At 36.6% G+C, this 17,705-nt stretch overlaps 1 protein-coding gene across 19 annotated transcripts in view; it reads right to left on the reverse strand.

The window, feature by feature from the left end:
* CADPS2 (calcium dependent secretion activator 2) overlaps positions 1–17,705 on the reverse strand; it is a 540,583-nt gene that overhangs the window by 316,156 nt on the left and 206,722 nt on the right. For all 19 annotated transcript variants that reach the window (XM_043589377.1, XM_043589375.1, XM_043589367.1 and 16 more), the window contains exons 4-6: positions 12,346–12,426; positions 5,858–6,094; positions 423–544 (exon numbers count right to left, since the gene is read on the reverse strand). In XM_043589377.1, the coding sequence (XP_043445312.1) occupies positions 423–544; positions 5,858–6,094; positions 12,346–12,426 (440 nt within the window). The remainder of the gene's footprint in view (positions 1–422; positions 545–5,857; positions 6,095–12,345; positions 12,427–17,705) is intronic.

Here is a 17,705-nt window from a genome sequence, read left to right on the forward strand (position 1 = left end):
AAGCCTATTCCCTAAGTATTCTAAGACATTGTGCCAAATTGTAGCTACCTCAACATAAGTGTTATAATATATGGAAATGGAAAAGCTATTAAGTTACAATTCTAGAAACTGAAATAGGATCAAGCACTACCTTCTAAATAACATATAATGCATGTTTCCCTTTTAAATGACTTACCAACATTTAATTGCCTAATAATTAGCTTCTCATTTGCATGTTAGATTTTCTGTTCGTACTACACAGGGATTCTGCTACAGTTCTATTTATGGCATCCTTATCTAGAAAGGCATACAATAATTCTAGCACAGTTCAGACAAGCCTGGCCAAATAACAGTTTCAGAGTATAAAACCACACAATGCTGCAAATAAACAAACCGGGTTTCTTTGGAAGGGGAGAATTTTTTTTTTTTTTTAAGTGCCTTACTGTGGCCTTGAGGCTTCAGCCTGGTCTGTCTGCAGTTTTTCTCCTCCTTCCACTTCCATTGTACAATAAACAATTCGATTGGGAGCAACAGACTTCAAACCTTGAACTTCCATGATGACAATCTAAAAATAAAAAAAATTTAAATGATACATCAAGTTGGCAGCCTTTAGCAATATACAGAGATAGCAGCATTGACTACAATTAGAATGACCAATTGAATAAATTATCTGGTAACACCAATGGTATTTTTTCTTCCTTAGAATCCACCTGTATTCATGAAAGGTAAAGTAAATAACATTCTGAAGAATGTTCAATATTTCTGAATGTTCAATATTCTGAAGAATGTTCAAGATTTCTTCAATATTGGAGTTGAAGAATATTGAAGAAATTGAAGAAATTTTGAAGAAATTGAAGAAATATTGGATATTGAAGAAATATCTCCTGCCAGCTATTACAGTAAGGTTAAAATCTCTAAATATAAGCCCTACTGAATTAATAGGTGAGGTATACACTCAGATCCTTAAAAAACGATGGCAAGTCTGCATCAGGTAAAGCAGAATGACCAATGAAATCTCAGTGAATGTGCTAAAACATGTACAGGTTGAGTGCCACATAAAGTGGAATACGATTTATGAGTGGCACACATCATAATACCAATTCACTGTTATGAATATATGACATCAGAATTTTCTATATTCACTTATTTTAGATGACTACTACTACTTATAGAAGAATATGCATTATAGCAGATGTATGTATTATGAAATATGGAAAATTTAACTTGCCAATGAACATCTTTCTACTAACTTCACAAGGAAAAAAAAGGACTTCTTCATCCACTAAAAGTATGTGCTAATTTAAGGCAGTTTACTGGAAAAGGGTAGAAGGTGATATTATTTTATGCATCTATAAGTCCTGGAAAAAAGGGAAACAATTTTTTTTCAAGTGAGCCTTTTATACTCATATAAAAGGCTACTGATTTTAAAACACTGTAACCTAATGTTTTCACTGGGTATACACATAAAATATGATTATTGAATATTACATGCTATAGCTTTTTCAACCAAAACTTGCAACCCAAAAGTTTCCTCAGTTCTCAAATTGCATAAAATATATTCAATGGCATTTTCATAATATACATTCATGTCTTTACTGATCTCGTGTTGTATTTGTACAAACAAGATAAACAGCATTCATGCCAAGTAGCTACCAAAATATCCACTAAAAAATCATATATTGATCACTTAATGCATTATTAAATCATTACCCCTTTCATGAATTATGATATGAATCTGGAGGCAAAAGGTCTCAAAGAAGCCATCTTAAAAAAACTATTTTTCCTTTCACTCTCCAGCACAACAGAAGGATTATGTTCATAAATACAAATGCCAAATTTGTTTTTCACAAAAAAATAGGAAACTAATCACTAAAAAAGGTCAAACTCTGAACCATTTTCCTCCTCAATCAAGACTTTTGTCATTTTATTGCAATGAAATGCATACCAAGTCACGAATAAAAATAAGGACTTAACTGAAAACAGACTAAGAACTAATAGATAACAGAATTATCTTTCACAGCTTCCCTAATACATTCAAGGAAGTTGAAGTAAAGCACTTCATCTTATTGATGGAAAGTAAGCAAAAGAAGGTATATATTCTTAATAAATCAGCTTCATTGTTAATCATTTTGAAACTCGTTAGAACTAAGCAGAAACTAAAACAAATGAGATCTGTAACCCTAATCGATCAAAAGCCAACTCCACATGGACTTACTACCATGACCCTAATGACTTCTTTTTTTGGTCATTTGTAAACTTTTTTTTTTTTTAAGTTTATTTGAGAGGGAGCTCGAGCAGGAGAGAGCAGAGGCAGAGGGAAAGAGAGAATTCCAAGCAGGCTCCTCACTGTCAGAATAGAGCCTGATGGAGGGGCTCATACTCACTAACTGTGAGATCATGATCTGAGCTAAAACACTTAAACGACTGAGCCACCCAGGTGCCCTGACCCCAATGACTTCTAAATAAAATTTTTGGAAGATCACTTAAAATATAGGAAGCAACAGAATCATGTACACATGATAAATCTAGAAATGTTTTAGTTCCTATTTGGGAATAGGTTTATTTGCACTGCATCTCTTTCTACAGTGTGTTTAATAGTCAAAGTTCAAAAAAGAAGAAAGGAAGCATATGCTTAACACTATTTCTGTCACCTCTACTACAAGCTACTGTAAACAGGACCTCCTGAGGCATACAACTCAGGAAACTGTTTTCTGCTCTGCAAAACAATACTCCCATCTGTGCCGGGAAGGTTTTATTCTGCAGAATCGCCACTCTCAAAAGAAGGAACTTCTGTTTGGAATCCATACATATACACAAAACAACACAATTCTGCAGATCTGGTTTCCAAAAGGAGAAAAAAAATACAGCTAGTCTCAATCATTAATGATAAAGACAGCCCAGAATCCCATGAACCATCAACTAACCTAATTTTAGGTAACGGTTTCTACCAATTCCCTGCAAGATTTGACAATGCAACTACAGAAAATAAAACTAGTCTAAATTTCATCTTCTCTTCCCCAATCTCTCTGTGACTGATATGATAAAGATAAAATATACAGAGTTATTCTAGAAGCAAAAAGAAGGGAGGCACGTACAAAATATAAAGCTTGGTAACATGCTTCTGAATTGTCCAGAGTTCTGTGGCATCAGGGTGTGGGCAGGTTTGAGAAAACAAAGCTGAGCAGTATATGGGGACCACATATACCAGAGAAAGAAGTCACAGGGTCTGCAAGCCTAAAACCAGTGAAAACCAACTGTTCTCATGCCAGCGAAAACCATTCCTCTTCTCTTACGACATGCAGACTCAACTTCATAGATGAACATCTGTTGTCCTCCCCTGATTTGAATATTTAATTTTAAAATCCCATTGTATGGCTTACAGTTTTGTGGCTTAGCTGGTCTCTTGCTTTACTATTCTCTCTGAACTGAAGGCTTCATGAATGGAGAGACCTGAAAGTAATCATGTGTGACCAACTGCTGCTTTTTGAACGACCAAAGTCCCCAACTCAATCAGTATTTATCAAGCTAGTTGTGTAGCAGGCAGTGTTTTAGGCTCGTGTGATACCTCAGTAAACAAAAGACCTCAACTTCCCATAGCTTACATTGTAGTAGAATAAATCAGATGAATAATAAACATAATAACTGAATTATACAGTAGGTGGTTAAGAGCTGTGGCAAAAATTCAGCTTGAACACAGAATAGGGTGGGGTGAGAGAAGAGAGCAGTCAGCAGCAATTTTAAAGAGGGTGATAAAATATGAGTTTTTCAAATCTGCACTTACCCTTTCGACCCAGACTTCAGTTCCTAGAAAAAACCTTTCTCACTAGACCAATTCTAAGCTTGACTGATGGATACATACTGTGTATGTAGTTTGCACTGAATGTGATTTCATTTTGCTGTTGAACACACATCTCCTATTTATAATACTGGGGGCATCATGGAAAAGATCTGTATTATGCTAAGGAAGGAAAATATCTGCCTTTATACACATAGCAATAAAGAACATCAAAATAATTTTATAAATATACAAGCTTCTCAGACCACACAAAATGAAGTTTTAACTCCTATTCTCCCCCAATGCCATTTTATTGCTACATGCTCAGCCCTGTTTAAGACACTGGTGATGAAGCATAGAACAACGCATGGTTTCACACAGACACTAACTCACGAACATAATTTTGTTTTTAAGTAGGGAAAAAGTCTGTAAGAGCCAATTATTTACTATTGTTTACAGTTTTTTAAAGAATAGAGAAAAGAGATGACGTTCTGAACTGTTTCCAGTTCTGCGTGTTTATATAATGGCAGATTTATACATGACAAAAATAAGCTGCTTTACAAATTATAATAAACTCATTTTGTTTCATACAAAGCCTTAAAAAAAACTGGGCACTTTATATCTTGGTCAATAGGAAAACTGAGACAGGTATGCTAAGAAAATTCGACATGTAAGATACTGTGTATTTTCCCTTTAAATATCTCTTTAAGATATTGGAGAGATTGAGAAGAAACCCAGTAATGACAAGAGACTGAGAAGAAAGGCATTAATGGCACAATCATTAGGGAACCCCAGAACTGAGGCTTGAGTCAGAAGAAAACCTATCTCTACTCTGATAGTACATTTAATCTGTTAACCTACACAGAAATCATTAGCCTGGAAGTCAAGAAAGAGAGAGGCAGTTGGCTTATCCTGAAGCCTGAATTTACCTTAGAGTTGAACAGGTGGAGGAAAGAACAAAAAGCACACATTTTTCTGCCACAACCTAAGCGAGCCGAGAGTAAGAAGTATCAACAGGGAAATTTAAAACGGTACCTCCTAAGACTCCATGTACTTTTCTCTGTCAATCCACAAACTCAAATAGCAGTACTGGGTACCAGAAAAGTGACAATTTAACAATGCAAGGAAGGAGTTAGAAGTTTTAATTTTTGAGAGAGCTATAAATTTAACCTTGATATTGTGTGTCTGTTTTATGTATAAATACATCAAAATATTACGTGGATTAGCTCAAATACACAGATTAGCAATGAAAAAATGTAATCATGAAAAACATCAAGTGGTTGTGGCAATAAGAGTCCGTATCAGTATCTGGTTTCCAGTGAATTATATAAAAATGATGAAACTCTGAAGTCTCAGGAAACACATATTATTTATCTTTTTACAATGTATTTATTTTTGAGAAGGGGGGAGGGGGAGAGAGAACACGCATGAGCAGGGAAGGGGCAGAGAGCAAAGGAGAGAATCCCAAGCAGGTTCAGCACTATCAGCACAGAGCCCATCACAGGGCTCAAGTGAGATCATGACCCGAGTCAAAATCAAGAGTCAGACACTGAAACTGAACCACTCAGATGCGCCTCCAGGAGGACAATTTTAAATGTATCACATCTGTTCCTGGTCCTTAAAATATTATAACAAAAATGGACATCCTGGAAAGGAAGAACTACTTATCATCTATATTCACCCAATATTGTGTTTCAAAGCTAGATGGTGTGAGTTGAGGCTAGAAAAACACAAGTGAGGTAGATTAAAAACAAAGCTAAACCAAAGCCTGAAAGCAATTCCCAAATTAGAGATTTAAATCATGTGTTTAAAGAGTGCTTTGGTGTTTAACTTTATCAATAAACGTACACCAGCCTAGTACACCAGCACAAGATGACTTCCCTCAAAACTCATTTTATTATTTAATCCTAAAACTGCTGTTAGGTTTAAAGAGCAATTTGCATTAATCTGCATTCACAACCTGATTGTCTAGCAAATGAAGAATAATGTAACTTCTTCAAATTACACTGCTTTAAATTCAAAGAGTTACCACGAAGGTCAGCAGAAATTATTTTGCAGCCTCATTCAGGCTGTCAGAGGTGAGTATGGGATAAAGACACTTACCTCCAAGGTGAATGACAGCACTACGTCAGATTTTGACAGCTGAATCTCATTCTCATCTCCAATGTCCAAAAAGGCAGAATTCTGTGAACGTTTTAGTTTTTGTAGTTTAAATTCCGGACCACCTTTTGAAACTGGAAGACTCTCCAAATTGGCCATTAGCAAATTCACTGAAGATCGCAACTCTTCTATATACATGTTCTCCATTTCTTTTGCTATGAATTTGGGGAAGTTTCTTTCCTTGAAAATAATTTTAAAATAACGTTACAAAAGACATATTTCAATTTTATCATAAAAGATCACATGATGTATATATTTGACTCTCAGAAATTATGATACTCAGTATAAATGCAGCTACCCAATACTTGAGTCTTCAGGCTTTAAAATCATGAGGCTTTGGCAATTTTGATTATGTATAAGAGTACCCTACTCATATCCCTTACTCAGAATCATTATGGTACAAGATGAATTACATTTTCAACATTAACTTTATTTTTGATAAGGTTTTGCTTAAGTAAAAACTGGAAACCTACATGAAAGAAACTTAGTGTGTGTATCGATCTTAATTAGCCACTGGTAACTTTGAAATGCTTGGGGTAATTGGTTGGTAAGAAAAATGTTCAGTACAGGATGCCTTGCCTGTTGGGAAACAAACATTTTAAATCTCTCCCTTACCACAGATGTGTATTATTGAGAAGATATCCTTTTTATAAAATAAGCATTCAAATTAAAAAATCATGTGAAATAGCAATATGATATTTCTAGAATTTTCACATCTACATATAAAAGAATAATATCAACTTAGAAGAGTCATTTTCTTTTTGGTCACATGAGCACTGACATTTGATCCTTCTATCTCTGCCATCAGATTTTGGTTTCTTTCACTCGATGAAAAGGACATTCCAAGTATCAGTATTCCAAAAAATATTGACAGACACTGCCAAATTGCCCTTAGAGAAGATTATAGCCATTCATATTACTACAAACAGCAAAATGAGACTTCCTCCCGCTGGCTCTTCCTTAACCCTTAGACAATTGGCATTAGCTCTTTCCTTAGAGGTAGAGAGTTTATAATGGTATCAAGTATGACATACCATATCCACCTACTGCACAAAACTGGCTGGGAATGAAAGCCTAAAGCAGCCACCTTTCAAACAGCTGCCTAATGCCCTAGAAAAGCAGTGCCTTCCTTACAGTTTCCCTTGGCATCATTCAAAGCCTAACCCAAGGAACCCTCATCTCTGAGATAACTGGAACACATCCAGAATGCTCCCATCAACCAGCACCTAACCTGTGACTCACATGCCCTCGTTTGTTCATGGGATGGAAAGCGACACCTGGCACCACTTCACAAATCAGTCCCAGAGTCCCAGGCCACCTGTTTTTCTTGTCCCCAGTACAACCTTCACGTATTTCTTTTAACATAATTTACATATAATCAATATTAAAATTGAATATTATCACACAGTAATTAAATATCCACATTCAGAAGTAACGTTTGTAAGTAAGATTCTTAAATACCCTTTCAACATTCCTTTATAGTTTGAAGTGACACCCCAAAAACAGTCAGTTTGCAATCCCAGGAAAAACACATAGCTAGTCAGGTACAGAATACCTTGGCTTCCTTTGGTGAAAAAGAAAAGTTTTGGAATGGTTTCTCAATGTATGTAAAGGAAAAACAAAATTACAAGCAAAATAAGCCATAAAAATAGATTTATAGATTGGTGCACTGACTTTAAAAGTTGTCATGAAAAGTCTCCAAAACTTAGAAATAAGGCAAAAGGGTGAGGGGGGGAAGGTCCTTTCAATGTCCTGTATGGATAAAGGACATCCAAGGGTCATTTGAGGAAATATACTAAGTTCAATTTACTGTTTATTGATGAAAAGTCTCAGGGGCGCCTGGGTGGCTCAGTCAGTTAAGCATCCAACTTTGGCTCAGGTCATGATCTCTCAATTTGTGGGTTCAAGCCCCACAGAAGGCTCTGTGCTGACAGCTCAGAGCCTGGAGCCTGCTCTGGATTCTGTTTCCCTCTCTCTCTGCCCCTCCCCCACTCACATTCTGTCTCTCAAAAATGAACGTTAAAAAAAAAAAATTTAAAAAGTGAAATTACATGTTAACCTTACAGAATTTTGTCTGAAAAAGATACAAATAGTGTGTGTCTGGTGAATAAGAGAATCCAATGGTTATACTTTACAACTTTATTGGAAATTAACCACGTTCAGATTTAATCCATGAATCTTATTTTAACCTTGGCTAAAACCACCTAGTTCTAGTATGTTCTTGAGGTTACTTCATCTATAACTAGTTGGCTTGTTCATTATGCTCTCAATGAAACCTTTATTGTGTGTTCATTGTATATGTGTAGGAGTCATGATTTTTGCCTTTGTAAAATTTTTGTTTTAGCAAAGCAAAAAGAAATACCTTCTTTGAAAGCCTGGATGCACCAATTTTCTCTTGTCAAATTTTTAAGGTGTTATTTGATGGAAAACTTACCATCACCATATAAAAGATCCTACTCCTATTTAGCATTAAAAACAACACTTCACTCACTATCATTTTTTAAGGAGGAGACTGGCAGGAATCACCAAAAGTGACTGTTTTATCAGCATTTTCCAACTTTTCAAGAAATAGACTATACTCATTTTTTTTTTCCTCTCTGGGGGAAAAGATAGACAATCCTGCTTTAAAGCTCAGAGGCTTATTAATAGTATTTCATCAACTTTATTTAGCCCGCTTATGTTGCCTCTTTCTTGGAAACAAAATCAAGGGTACTTCAGGCAACTCTATATGTTAAATTTGATCTGTTAAATTAGAAAAGAATCAGAAATGGGTTATTCTCTAGTTTAACTGTGAGTTGCTCTTATAAACCATGGTTTAAAAGTCCTAATTCACTCGCTCATTAGCAGCCCTAACACATGATATATGTGAAAATGTTTGCTCCATAAAAAAATTCACAGTATTCAAATTTAGTCACTTTTTAAGTGCTCCTAATCTTCACTAGATGAAGCCTGGACCAGAGTAGTAGGTGGAAGATGGAGACATCTGTCAGATTCTAGAAATACTTTGAAGACAGATGCAAATGGGTTTTCTAATAAATTTGCCATGAAGCACGAGAAAAAGAAGGGAGTCAGAGATGATTCCAAGTTTTTTGGTGTAATCGAAAAGACACCACTGCCAAGAACTGGCCTAACCTGACCACTTAACAGGAGATTTTAAGCACCCTCCCTCCCTTCCAAACTCCTGACTCTAACTTGTCTTTATTTTCTAAACAGTAAATGATCACCCTCCATAATTCAGTTATATAGAACATATATTGCTTATTGTGGGGCTCTCTCAAATGCAAGCTCTGTTAGGGCATAGCAGATATATTTTTGTCTGGTTTTATCCCAAGACAACCACACATTTGTCTGGATGTATCCTAAGCACCTACAACATTGCATAGCTATTTTAGCAGGTGTTCAATAAACACTGAATTTACGGATGGAAAAATTCAGGCTCCAAAAAGTTAAACAAACTTGCCTAATGTTCTATATCTAGGAAATGGCAATCATGGATTTGCCTACAGGTTTTTCTGGCTCAGTCCACACCTTTCCGACTACTTCCAAATTAGACCTTGGCTAAAGTATTAAGGTCAGTATTTCTATCTTTTCAAACAGATTTCTGCCCTGGGCCTTCCTTGTTATTATATCGTATTGTGAAGTGTGGTAGGAGGGGTTACTGATTACCAATGATTAGCTAATGGACAACACTTCTGGATTTATCAGATTGAACAGGCAGTTGCACCCAAGAGCACAAACTAGGTTCTGGAGTCAAAGGACCAGGGTTTGAGCCCAGCCTCCAGCACATTATTTGTTATGTAATCTTGAGATCAATAATCTTCCCTAGATCTCAATATCCTGGTCTATTAAACAGATTCATTGTATCATCTGCCATTGTGGGTTCATAGATTATAGATATACAATGCAACAAGGTCAATAATTATAATTAGCGCCATGAATATTTTATGAAGATGGCTTATAATTGGTGCAATTAAAGTAGAAAGCAATTAAACATGTTCTATCTGCTATGTCAATACATTCACCAAAAGGCATTTTATTTTTGGTGGCATTTTTCCCCCTTCCAATCCCACTGGCTTCACATCCTTCTCCACACTTTATTTTTTAATGTTTATTTATTTTGAGAGAGAGAGAGAGAGATTTATTTATTTATATATGTATTATTATTTATTTATTTATTTTGAGAGAGAGAGATTATTATTAGAGAGAGAGAGATGAGGCACAGTGGGAGTGTGGGATGGGGGGGCAGGGAGAGAGTAAGAAAGAATCCCAAGCAGACATGGGGCTGATCTCAGAAACCATGAGATCTTGACCTGAGCTGTAATCAAGAATTGGACACTTGCTTAACCAACTGAGCCACCCAAGTGCCTGGCCCTTCTCCACACTTTTTAAAATGTATCAATGTTTGTGATGGCATCAGCAGGGTATCATCAAAGAGAACTCTCTGTAGGTGCATCACTGACCCTTCTCAAGTCCAGAGGTTATAAACCCACATCCTCCTCCCCAGACCTGGCCTTGAGAAAACACCAAGGCTCTCCTGTTTCATTACTCTCCAGAAATTCATTTAAACTTTATTCTAAAGCATCACATCTTTGGCCAGGCCCTTACAGAAGCAAATCCAACTCATGACAATGTGCGAAGTCTCAGGTACAATCTACATACACCTAGGCAATCTACAAATGCAGCTCTCAGCTCCAGGGTCCTTCCCCACAGGGTCTGGAAGATCTCTCGGGATTCTCTCCCAGCCTCGGGTCTTCTAGAAAAGCAAAGGTCTTTCCAGCCAGTTTCCAATTCAGCTGAGGGTTTTGGGGAAAGTATTTTCTTCTCTAAAGCTTCTAATCGTCTTAATCTAACTTGACTTCCAGGCTATGAATCTGACATTTTTATCTCTGGGATGATGCAGTGCCTCTCCAGATATCCAGACCATAGTAACAAGGCATGCTGCCCTATAACCACTGCCCTTTGGATGAATATAACTCTCTAGCTCCCAACTCACACCATCCTATGTTTTCATTCATCTGCAGATACTTCCTCGTCTATCTCCGACTTGGTTCTCACAACTTACTCTCCTCTCTGCTACCCAGATTTCTCTCAATTTTCTCTACTTTTCTATTTATCTCCGATTTCTCAACAACTTCCCTACTTTTTAGTTTAACAGACTTTTAAATAAACACAGTATTAGTGTTCTTAAAACTTATACATTATTCACAAATATATTTGTCTTTGCAAAAACAAACGCATTTAAATTGTTAAAATCAGCACAGGATGTGTCTTCTCTAGTGCTGGAAAAGTTCACTATCTTAATTTGGGAGGTGGTCGCACAGTGTATATATATATGTGTGTATATATACACACATATTCACTGAGCTGTCAACTATCTGTATACTGTACACATTATACTTAAATTTTAAAGAAATGAGTAATATTCCCTCAATAGGGAGGAGTCATCCGAAAGATGGAGGGAGGGAAAGGAAGAGTCTACCACCAAATATTCAAAGTTTTGCTTAGCAGAAAAAAGGGAAAAAAATCATAGTCTCAGATCAAGAGCACTATAGCCTCAAGTCTATTGGTAAAGACTAAATTTTCCCTTACCACTAATAAATTAATGCATCAACTATACTAAAGAATGAGGCAGATAATGAAGTTCCATGATCTTTAAAGTCTTAAGAAGAAATTCAAGGTTTTTGTTTGAAATTTATTTCCATTACAGGGGTGCCTGGGTGGCTCAGGCAGTTGAGCAGCCGACTTTGGCTCAGGTCATGATCTTGTGGTCATGAGTTCGAGCCCTGCGTCAGGCTCTGTGCTGACAGCTTAGAGCCTGGAGCCTGTTTCGGTTTCTGTGTCTCCCTCTCTCTCTGTCCCTAACCCACTCGCATTCTGTCTCTGTCTCTCTCAAAAATAAATAAACATCAAAAAAAATTTTTTTTAAGAAATTTATTCCTATTACAGAGAAACACAGTGATTGCACAAAATAAAACATTAAATACACAGAGACTTTTTACAAGAAACTTCAAGCTGTATCTTTCGTCCATTCAAATATTAGTTGACTCCACTATGTGCCAATCACCGTGCTGAATACTTTAGAATATGTGATTTCACATATTTCACAGGGACAATATTTTACTCCCTGATTATATTATGTTTAGTGCAATATTAAAATTCTTTTAAATCTGTCAGTTTGAGAAAATCAGGCGTGGCTTTAATCTACAAAAGTTACTGAACTTAAATATGTCCTATGTATAAGGAAGGATCTGTAAAATAGATAATATGCTCCATTCAGACAATATGCATTCAGATATTTGGGCTTAAGAAACATGCACACAGAGAAGAAAATGATAAAAATTATGCTGCATTTATCTATACAAAACTTTTTCAGCTCACAGAAATCTACATACAAAGAAGTGTGGCACAGTGTGTCAAAGTTAACCATTTACCTTTGCCATCTTCTCTGCCAGCTGCAAACGACCATCAAGTTCCCTTCTGATCTGAGCAGCTTGCTCATCTGCATTGTCCAGCTTTAAGACAGAAATTACACATATGTGATTACTTAACGGCAGTGACCTACAGTTTAAAGTGAAGATTTAAAGACTCGATTTTTGTTTTTAATAAATTCTCTCAGCTACCTATTGAGAACACAGAACAATGTTTAATTAGGTCAGCAGTCCAATTAAATTTCTTGGGCACCTTTCATTTTAGTTTTGTTCACAAAAAAATTATCCGATTGCTAAAAAAGTTATTCAGTTGCTATAAAAGTTATTCAATTGCTAAGAATCATAGCTCAGTTTACCAAAAATCTAACCATAATCATTCTTTGCCCAACGTGTCCAGTAAGCTGTTTCCTTGAAGTTATATTAAATTGGTTAAATGGTTGTTAGGCTTATTCAGTCCATCCTTCTATCTTCTTGAAGGTCAGTTCCTAAGTAGTTCCAGATAGACGAGTCTCTTGTCTTGTTCTTTCAAATTTCCACAGTGTATTTCTGGATGGTGAGATACTGAGTAATGTTTTACTTCTTCGTCAGTTTTATAACAAGTTTGTGCATTAGTGCTAAACTATAAAAGTAGCATTTGATTGACTGATAGAACTTCCTACCCTTTAAGTTTTCATATTCTCCTCATTCTAGTTTTCAACAGACTTATACTGCCAGGAAACCCTTCTACTCTTCACAGACTGGCACCACATTAGAATTCCATTCTCTTGTACTAAATTTGATTGAAAGCAAGAAAAGCACGTGGTCATTGTTTTTTAAAGATATTTACACAGAAAATTACTTTCACTTATCCAGTGAAATAACCCTTTTCTTATAGATTTTCTTTTAACTTTTCCTCATGATTCCCTTCTCCTGAATTATTCATAATCAATTTCTTTTATTAGTTCATTATAAAAACTGCTAAACTGCGGAGGTCCTATGAGCCATGCGCAGTGGGGGATGCACTGGGTGGGCTACAGATGTTTCCCTCAACTTTAATTCCTTCCCCTTTCCTACTTCCCTCATTAAGAAAACAGGACCACACAATACAACTGTATTATAGTAAAGGCCCACCTAAAGACTGCATTAGTATTGAGTACCACATTAAATGCCTAGGAAAATAGAGATGTATTCTATTTGCTGAAGAACTACAAATGGACCAGATTACATGCTTTAACACGGCCTTAAAAAAGAAAAAAATAATGCCTGAAAAAGAGGAGTGGGGGCAATGCAGGTCAACAGGATGGTGGTGTCGGGGCAAATATAAAGAGTCAAGAAAAGGGGAAGATGTTTCACTAAGAGGGCATCAAAAGTTTGGAGGTGAGATTAATAATCTTGGTAATGGGATGGGAGGGCAGGCAGGGGAAGATACATGGAAAATGGGGCTGGAGAGAGACCAGCTACTTCATAAACTACTATTCACAGCCACATTAGGGAGTCTGGAGTTGGTTCCTACAGCAATGAGAATTCACTGAGAGGTTTTAAACAGGATTTTGGAAAGATCACTCTGTTTCCGGCACTAACAACAGGTTAGAGGGACATAGGAAGTCTATTATTTATTCATTAAAAAGAGAGATCTGGGGTTACTTTCCAAAAAATATGTTTCCAAGTTCATTTAAAAAATCAAATTCTTTTAAAAGACAAGTTTAAAAATAGCCAAGATTTTCTTAAACTAAATTGTTGGTAGACAATTTTCTTTTTTTTTTTTTAAATTTTTTTTTTCAACATTTATTCATTTTTGGGACAGAGAGAGACAGAGCATGAACGGGGGAGGGGCAGAGAGAGAGGGAGACACAGAATCGGAAACAGGCTCCAGGCTCTGAGCCATCAGCCCAGAGCCTGACGCGGGGCTCGAACTCACGGGCCGCGAGATCGTGACCTGGCTGAAGTCGGACGCTTAACCGACTGCGCCACCCAGGCGCCCCTGTAGACAATTTTCCATGTCATCTCAAAACAAATACAGTTAATAGGAGGCAAAGTCAAACAGTTTCTCTTCACTGTGTCCAAAGTCAAAATAATCTACATTAAAAACTAACAAAACTGTTAAAGAATACGTGGTATGTCTGTTCTAGGTAATGGAAATCAAGGTCCTAAAAGCAAAAATTATGTGTAAGAACTTGTAACTATAATACTTCAAATACGTTAAACTTAACACGGAAAATGTTCCGATTTTTGCTTAAATGCTAATCAGTATGTTTCCACAGAAAACTGAAATGAAATGATTACCTGCATGTAAAGAGTTCTAGTTCCACTAAGACACAGTATTTAACATCTTAAAATAAAAGGTCATAGTTCTCCTTCAAACTCAATCACAAAACACTATTTAACATCTTCAAATATTCTTATCTTCTTATTAACAGCCCCTAATTTTAAGTGGATTATTTGACTTACTTCTGGGTTTTGCAAGAATGATCACTGCAAGAGCCAGTTTTCTGCTACTTCTAAAAAATATTAATACCTTAAGTGCTTTTTCTGAAACAACGTAGGCAGACAAAAGCAGAGCGCTGCTGTACCAAACGACCTTTGACTAGCTTTCTCTTCCTTAATAAATTTTCAGAGACCGAACACTAATTTTTGTGACTACTGGTGTCATTTGGTGAAAATAGAACAGCATAATTCCAAACACATTAACAAAAGAGAGGAAAAGCTAATAAAAACAACCAATAAATTCTTATCTTTGTGTCATGTAATTCTAAATACAATTGAAGGAAGTAGATCAGTTGGTTAGCTTTTTTTATTTTTACATGTAAGAATGTTAATGTCCCGTGCGTTTTGTTTTCTTCTGAGTATTGCCTTTGTTTTCAAATTCATTGAAAGCTTATGTAATTTTTATAAATATTTTCTTAAAAGTTGACTTAATTGAAATTAGTTTCACATGTAGTTATAAGAAATAGATACACCCACTGCCCAGTTTCCCCCAATGGCACCATCATACAAAACTATTCTAGCACAACCAGGATATTGACTTTGATATAATCATCCATCTTATCCAGAGTTTCTCAGTTTTATGCTTATTCATTTGTCTTAACCAATTATTTATCTAGATTCACAGGTTCACCACCACCAGTCAAAACACTGAAGAGTTTTAACATCATAAGTTGCCCTTTTATAACCAGACCCATTTCCCTCCAGGGAACCTGCAGTTGGTTTTAATAATAATGCACCTCTTTTCACAATGTCTAAAAATAAATTCTAAAAAGGCAAATGGGTTTTCTTTTACTTTCCATTATGAAATTGGACATGGCCTCTTATGAGGTTAACATTTGTCAACAGTAGATGGGGGGTCTCAGACCTCTTAAATCTTCAAGTTCACCACCTGACTTCTTTCCTCAAAGCATATGGCCCTACATAGCATCTACTCATTGACAACTCCCAAGCATGTATTTCTAGCTCCAATCCTTCATTAGAGTTTGACTTACATTTCCAGCTGCCTATTTACCATTTCTGTTTGCATGAAGAGAAGGCTCATTGCACTAGTAAGCCCAAAATGCAATCTTGATTTTCTAGTAGCCTGTCCCAATCACTCCTTTGATGAATAATGCCATGTCATACAAATGCTCAAGCCCAAAGCCTACGTGTCATCTTTAACCTTCCCCTTTGTCTCACGGCCCACATCCAATCCAACCTTGAGCCATGCAGGGTGAAACCTAGATCACATTGTTGAGGCAGACCAGAACTGAGGTACTCAAGAGTTCTTGGCCAGGACCACTTTTCTGGGGAGTGGAGTGTTTCCTTAGCCACTTCAAGTACATCTCCTCTCATCAGAACACTTGTACCTATGGTTATGGTGAACATAATTCTTTTCCTTTTCTGACCCTCAAGAGAACCTGGGTTTTTATACCACTCCCTCCACCCCCTTCTCAAAAAATAAAAATAGAAAAAAAGGAGAAGTCTGGTTAGGTGGTTTACAGATGTGGGACATCAGATTTTAAAATGCTGGGTAACAGGGGCACCTGGGTGGCTCAGTAGGTTAAGCGTCCAACTTCAGCTCAGGTCATGATCTCACGGTTCATGGGTTCGAGCCCTGTGCTAGGCTCTTTGCTGACAGCTCACAGTCTGGAGCCTGTTTCAGATTCCACGTCTCCCTCTCTCTTTGCCCCTTCCCCGCTGTGTGCCTGTGCATGTGCTCTCTCAAAAATAAACATTAAGAAAAATTAAAATAAAATAAAATGCCTGGTAACACCAGAGTACCTGGGTGGCTCAGTCGGTTGAGCATCCAACTCTTGATTATGGCTCAGGTCATGAACTCACGGTTCTTGAGATTGAGCCCCACATTGGGCTGTGTCCTGAAAGCACAGAGCTTGCTTGGGATTCTTGCTCTCTCTCAAAACAAAGAAATGTTAAAATAATAAAAGAAAAAAATTAAATGTTGGGAAACACATCTGTCTCTAATGCCTGATTTGGGGTATGAGATAAAATGGGGATATGCAGACTCTGGAATTCATGGTAGGGACTAGACATAAGTTTCATTCCACAAGAGCAACTTCATTTTAAACTTCATTTTCTTTTAAATTCTTGATTTCAACACTTTTTGACAATAGATGACTTAACTCACAGGTGTCCTTTCCTGGCACAGAATATTTTCCCAGTCTTTTAAAGGGAGTTATTCAACCCTGACCATAACAGATGCCCAAATGTATCTTTATTCTCTGTAATGCCCCTAGTATCCACTACACAGAGCATTTTCAATTATTAATTGAAAATTATCAATTTCAATTATCAAGAGATATTTCTGGAATGGCAAATATTTAGTACAGGAAATGTACTTTTAGTTTCCTCCTATTCATTACACAGAAATTACTGTTTCCACATTCAGAATCCTCTGGGACAGAAGATCTTTCAGGTCTTTTAAAAAGGGTCAATCAACCTTGACCATGACAGGTGCCCAAATGTAGCCTTATTCCCTGCAATGCCTCTACTATCCACTATACAAAGCATTTTCCATGATTAATTGAAAATTATCAATTTTGATACCACTTCAAAATCAATTACCATATTCAAAAATCAGTGACCACTCCAACGATGAAAATATTTCACTAGCTTAATATTTAATACAGAAAGTGAATTTTTATTTTCCTCTTGTTTTTACACAGGGATTATAATTTCCTTAATTAAAATTCTCTAGGCTAGGGAATTCTTAACCTGGACCTTTGGGGGGTCTGAATTACTCAAGTTGTGAGCAAAATTTTGTAGAGTTATGCATTTTTTTTCCCCTCGGGGAACGGCTTGACTTTCATACCTTACTCAAAGGGGTGGCAACTCCCTAACTCAAACAAAGTAAAGAACAACTCTGTAAGGACATCATCTTTCTAGAAGCCTCTATATCC

Source organism: Prionailurus bengalensis, chromosome A2 (genome assembly GCF_016509475.1).
Source record: "Prionailurus bengalensis isolate Pbe53 chromosome A2, Fcat_Pben_1.1_paternal_pri, whole genome shotgun sequence".
In the NCBI taxonomy this organism is placed as follows: domain Eukaryota; kingdom Metazoa; phylum Chordata; class Mammalia; order Carnivora; family Felidae; genus Prionailurus; species Prionailurus bengalensis.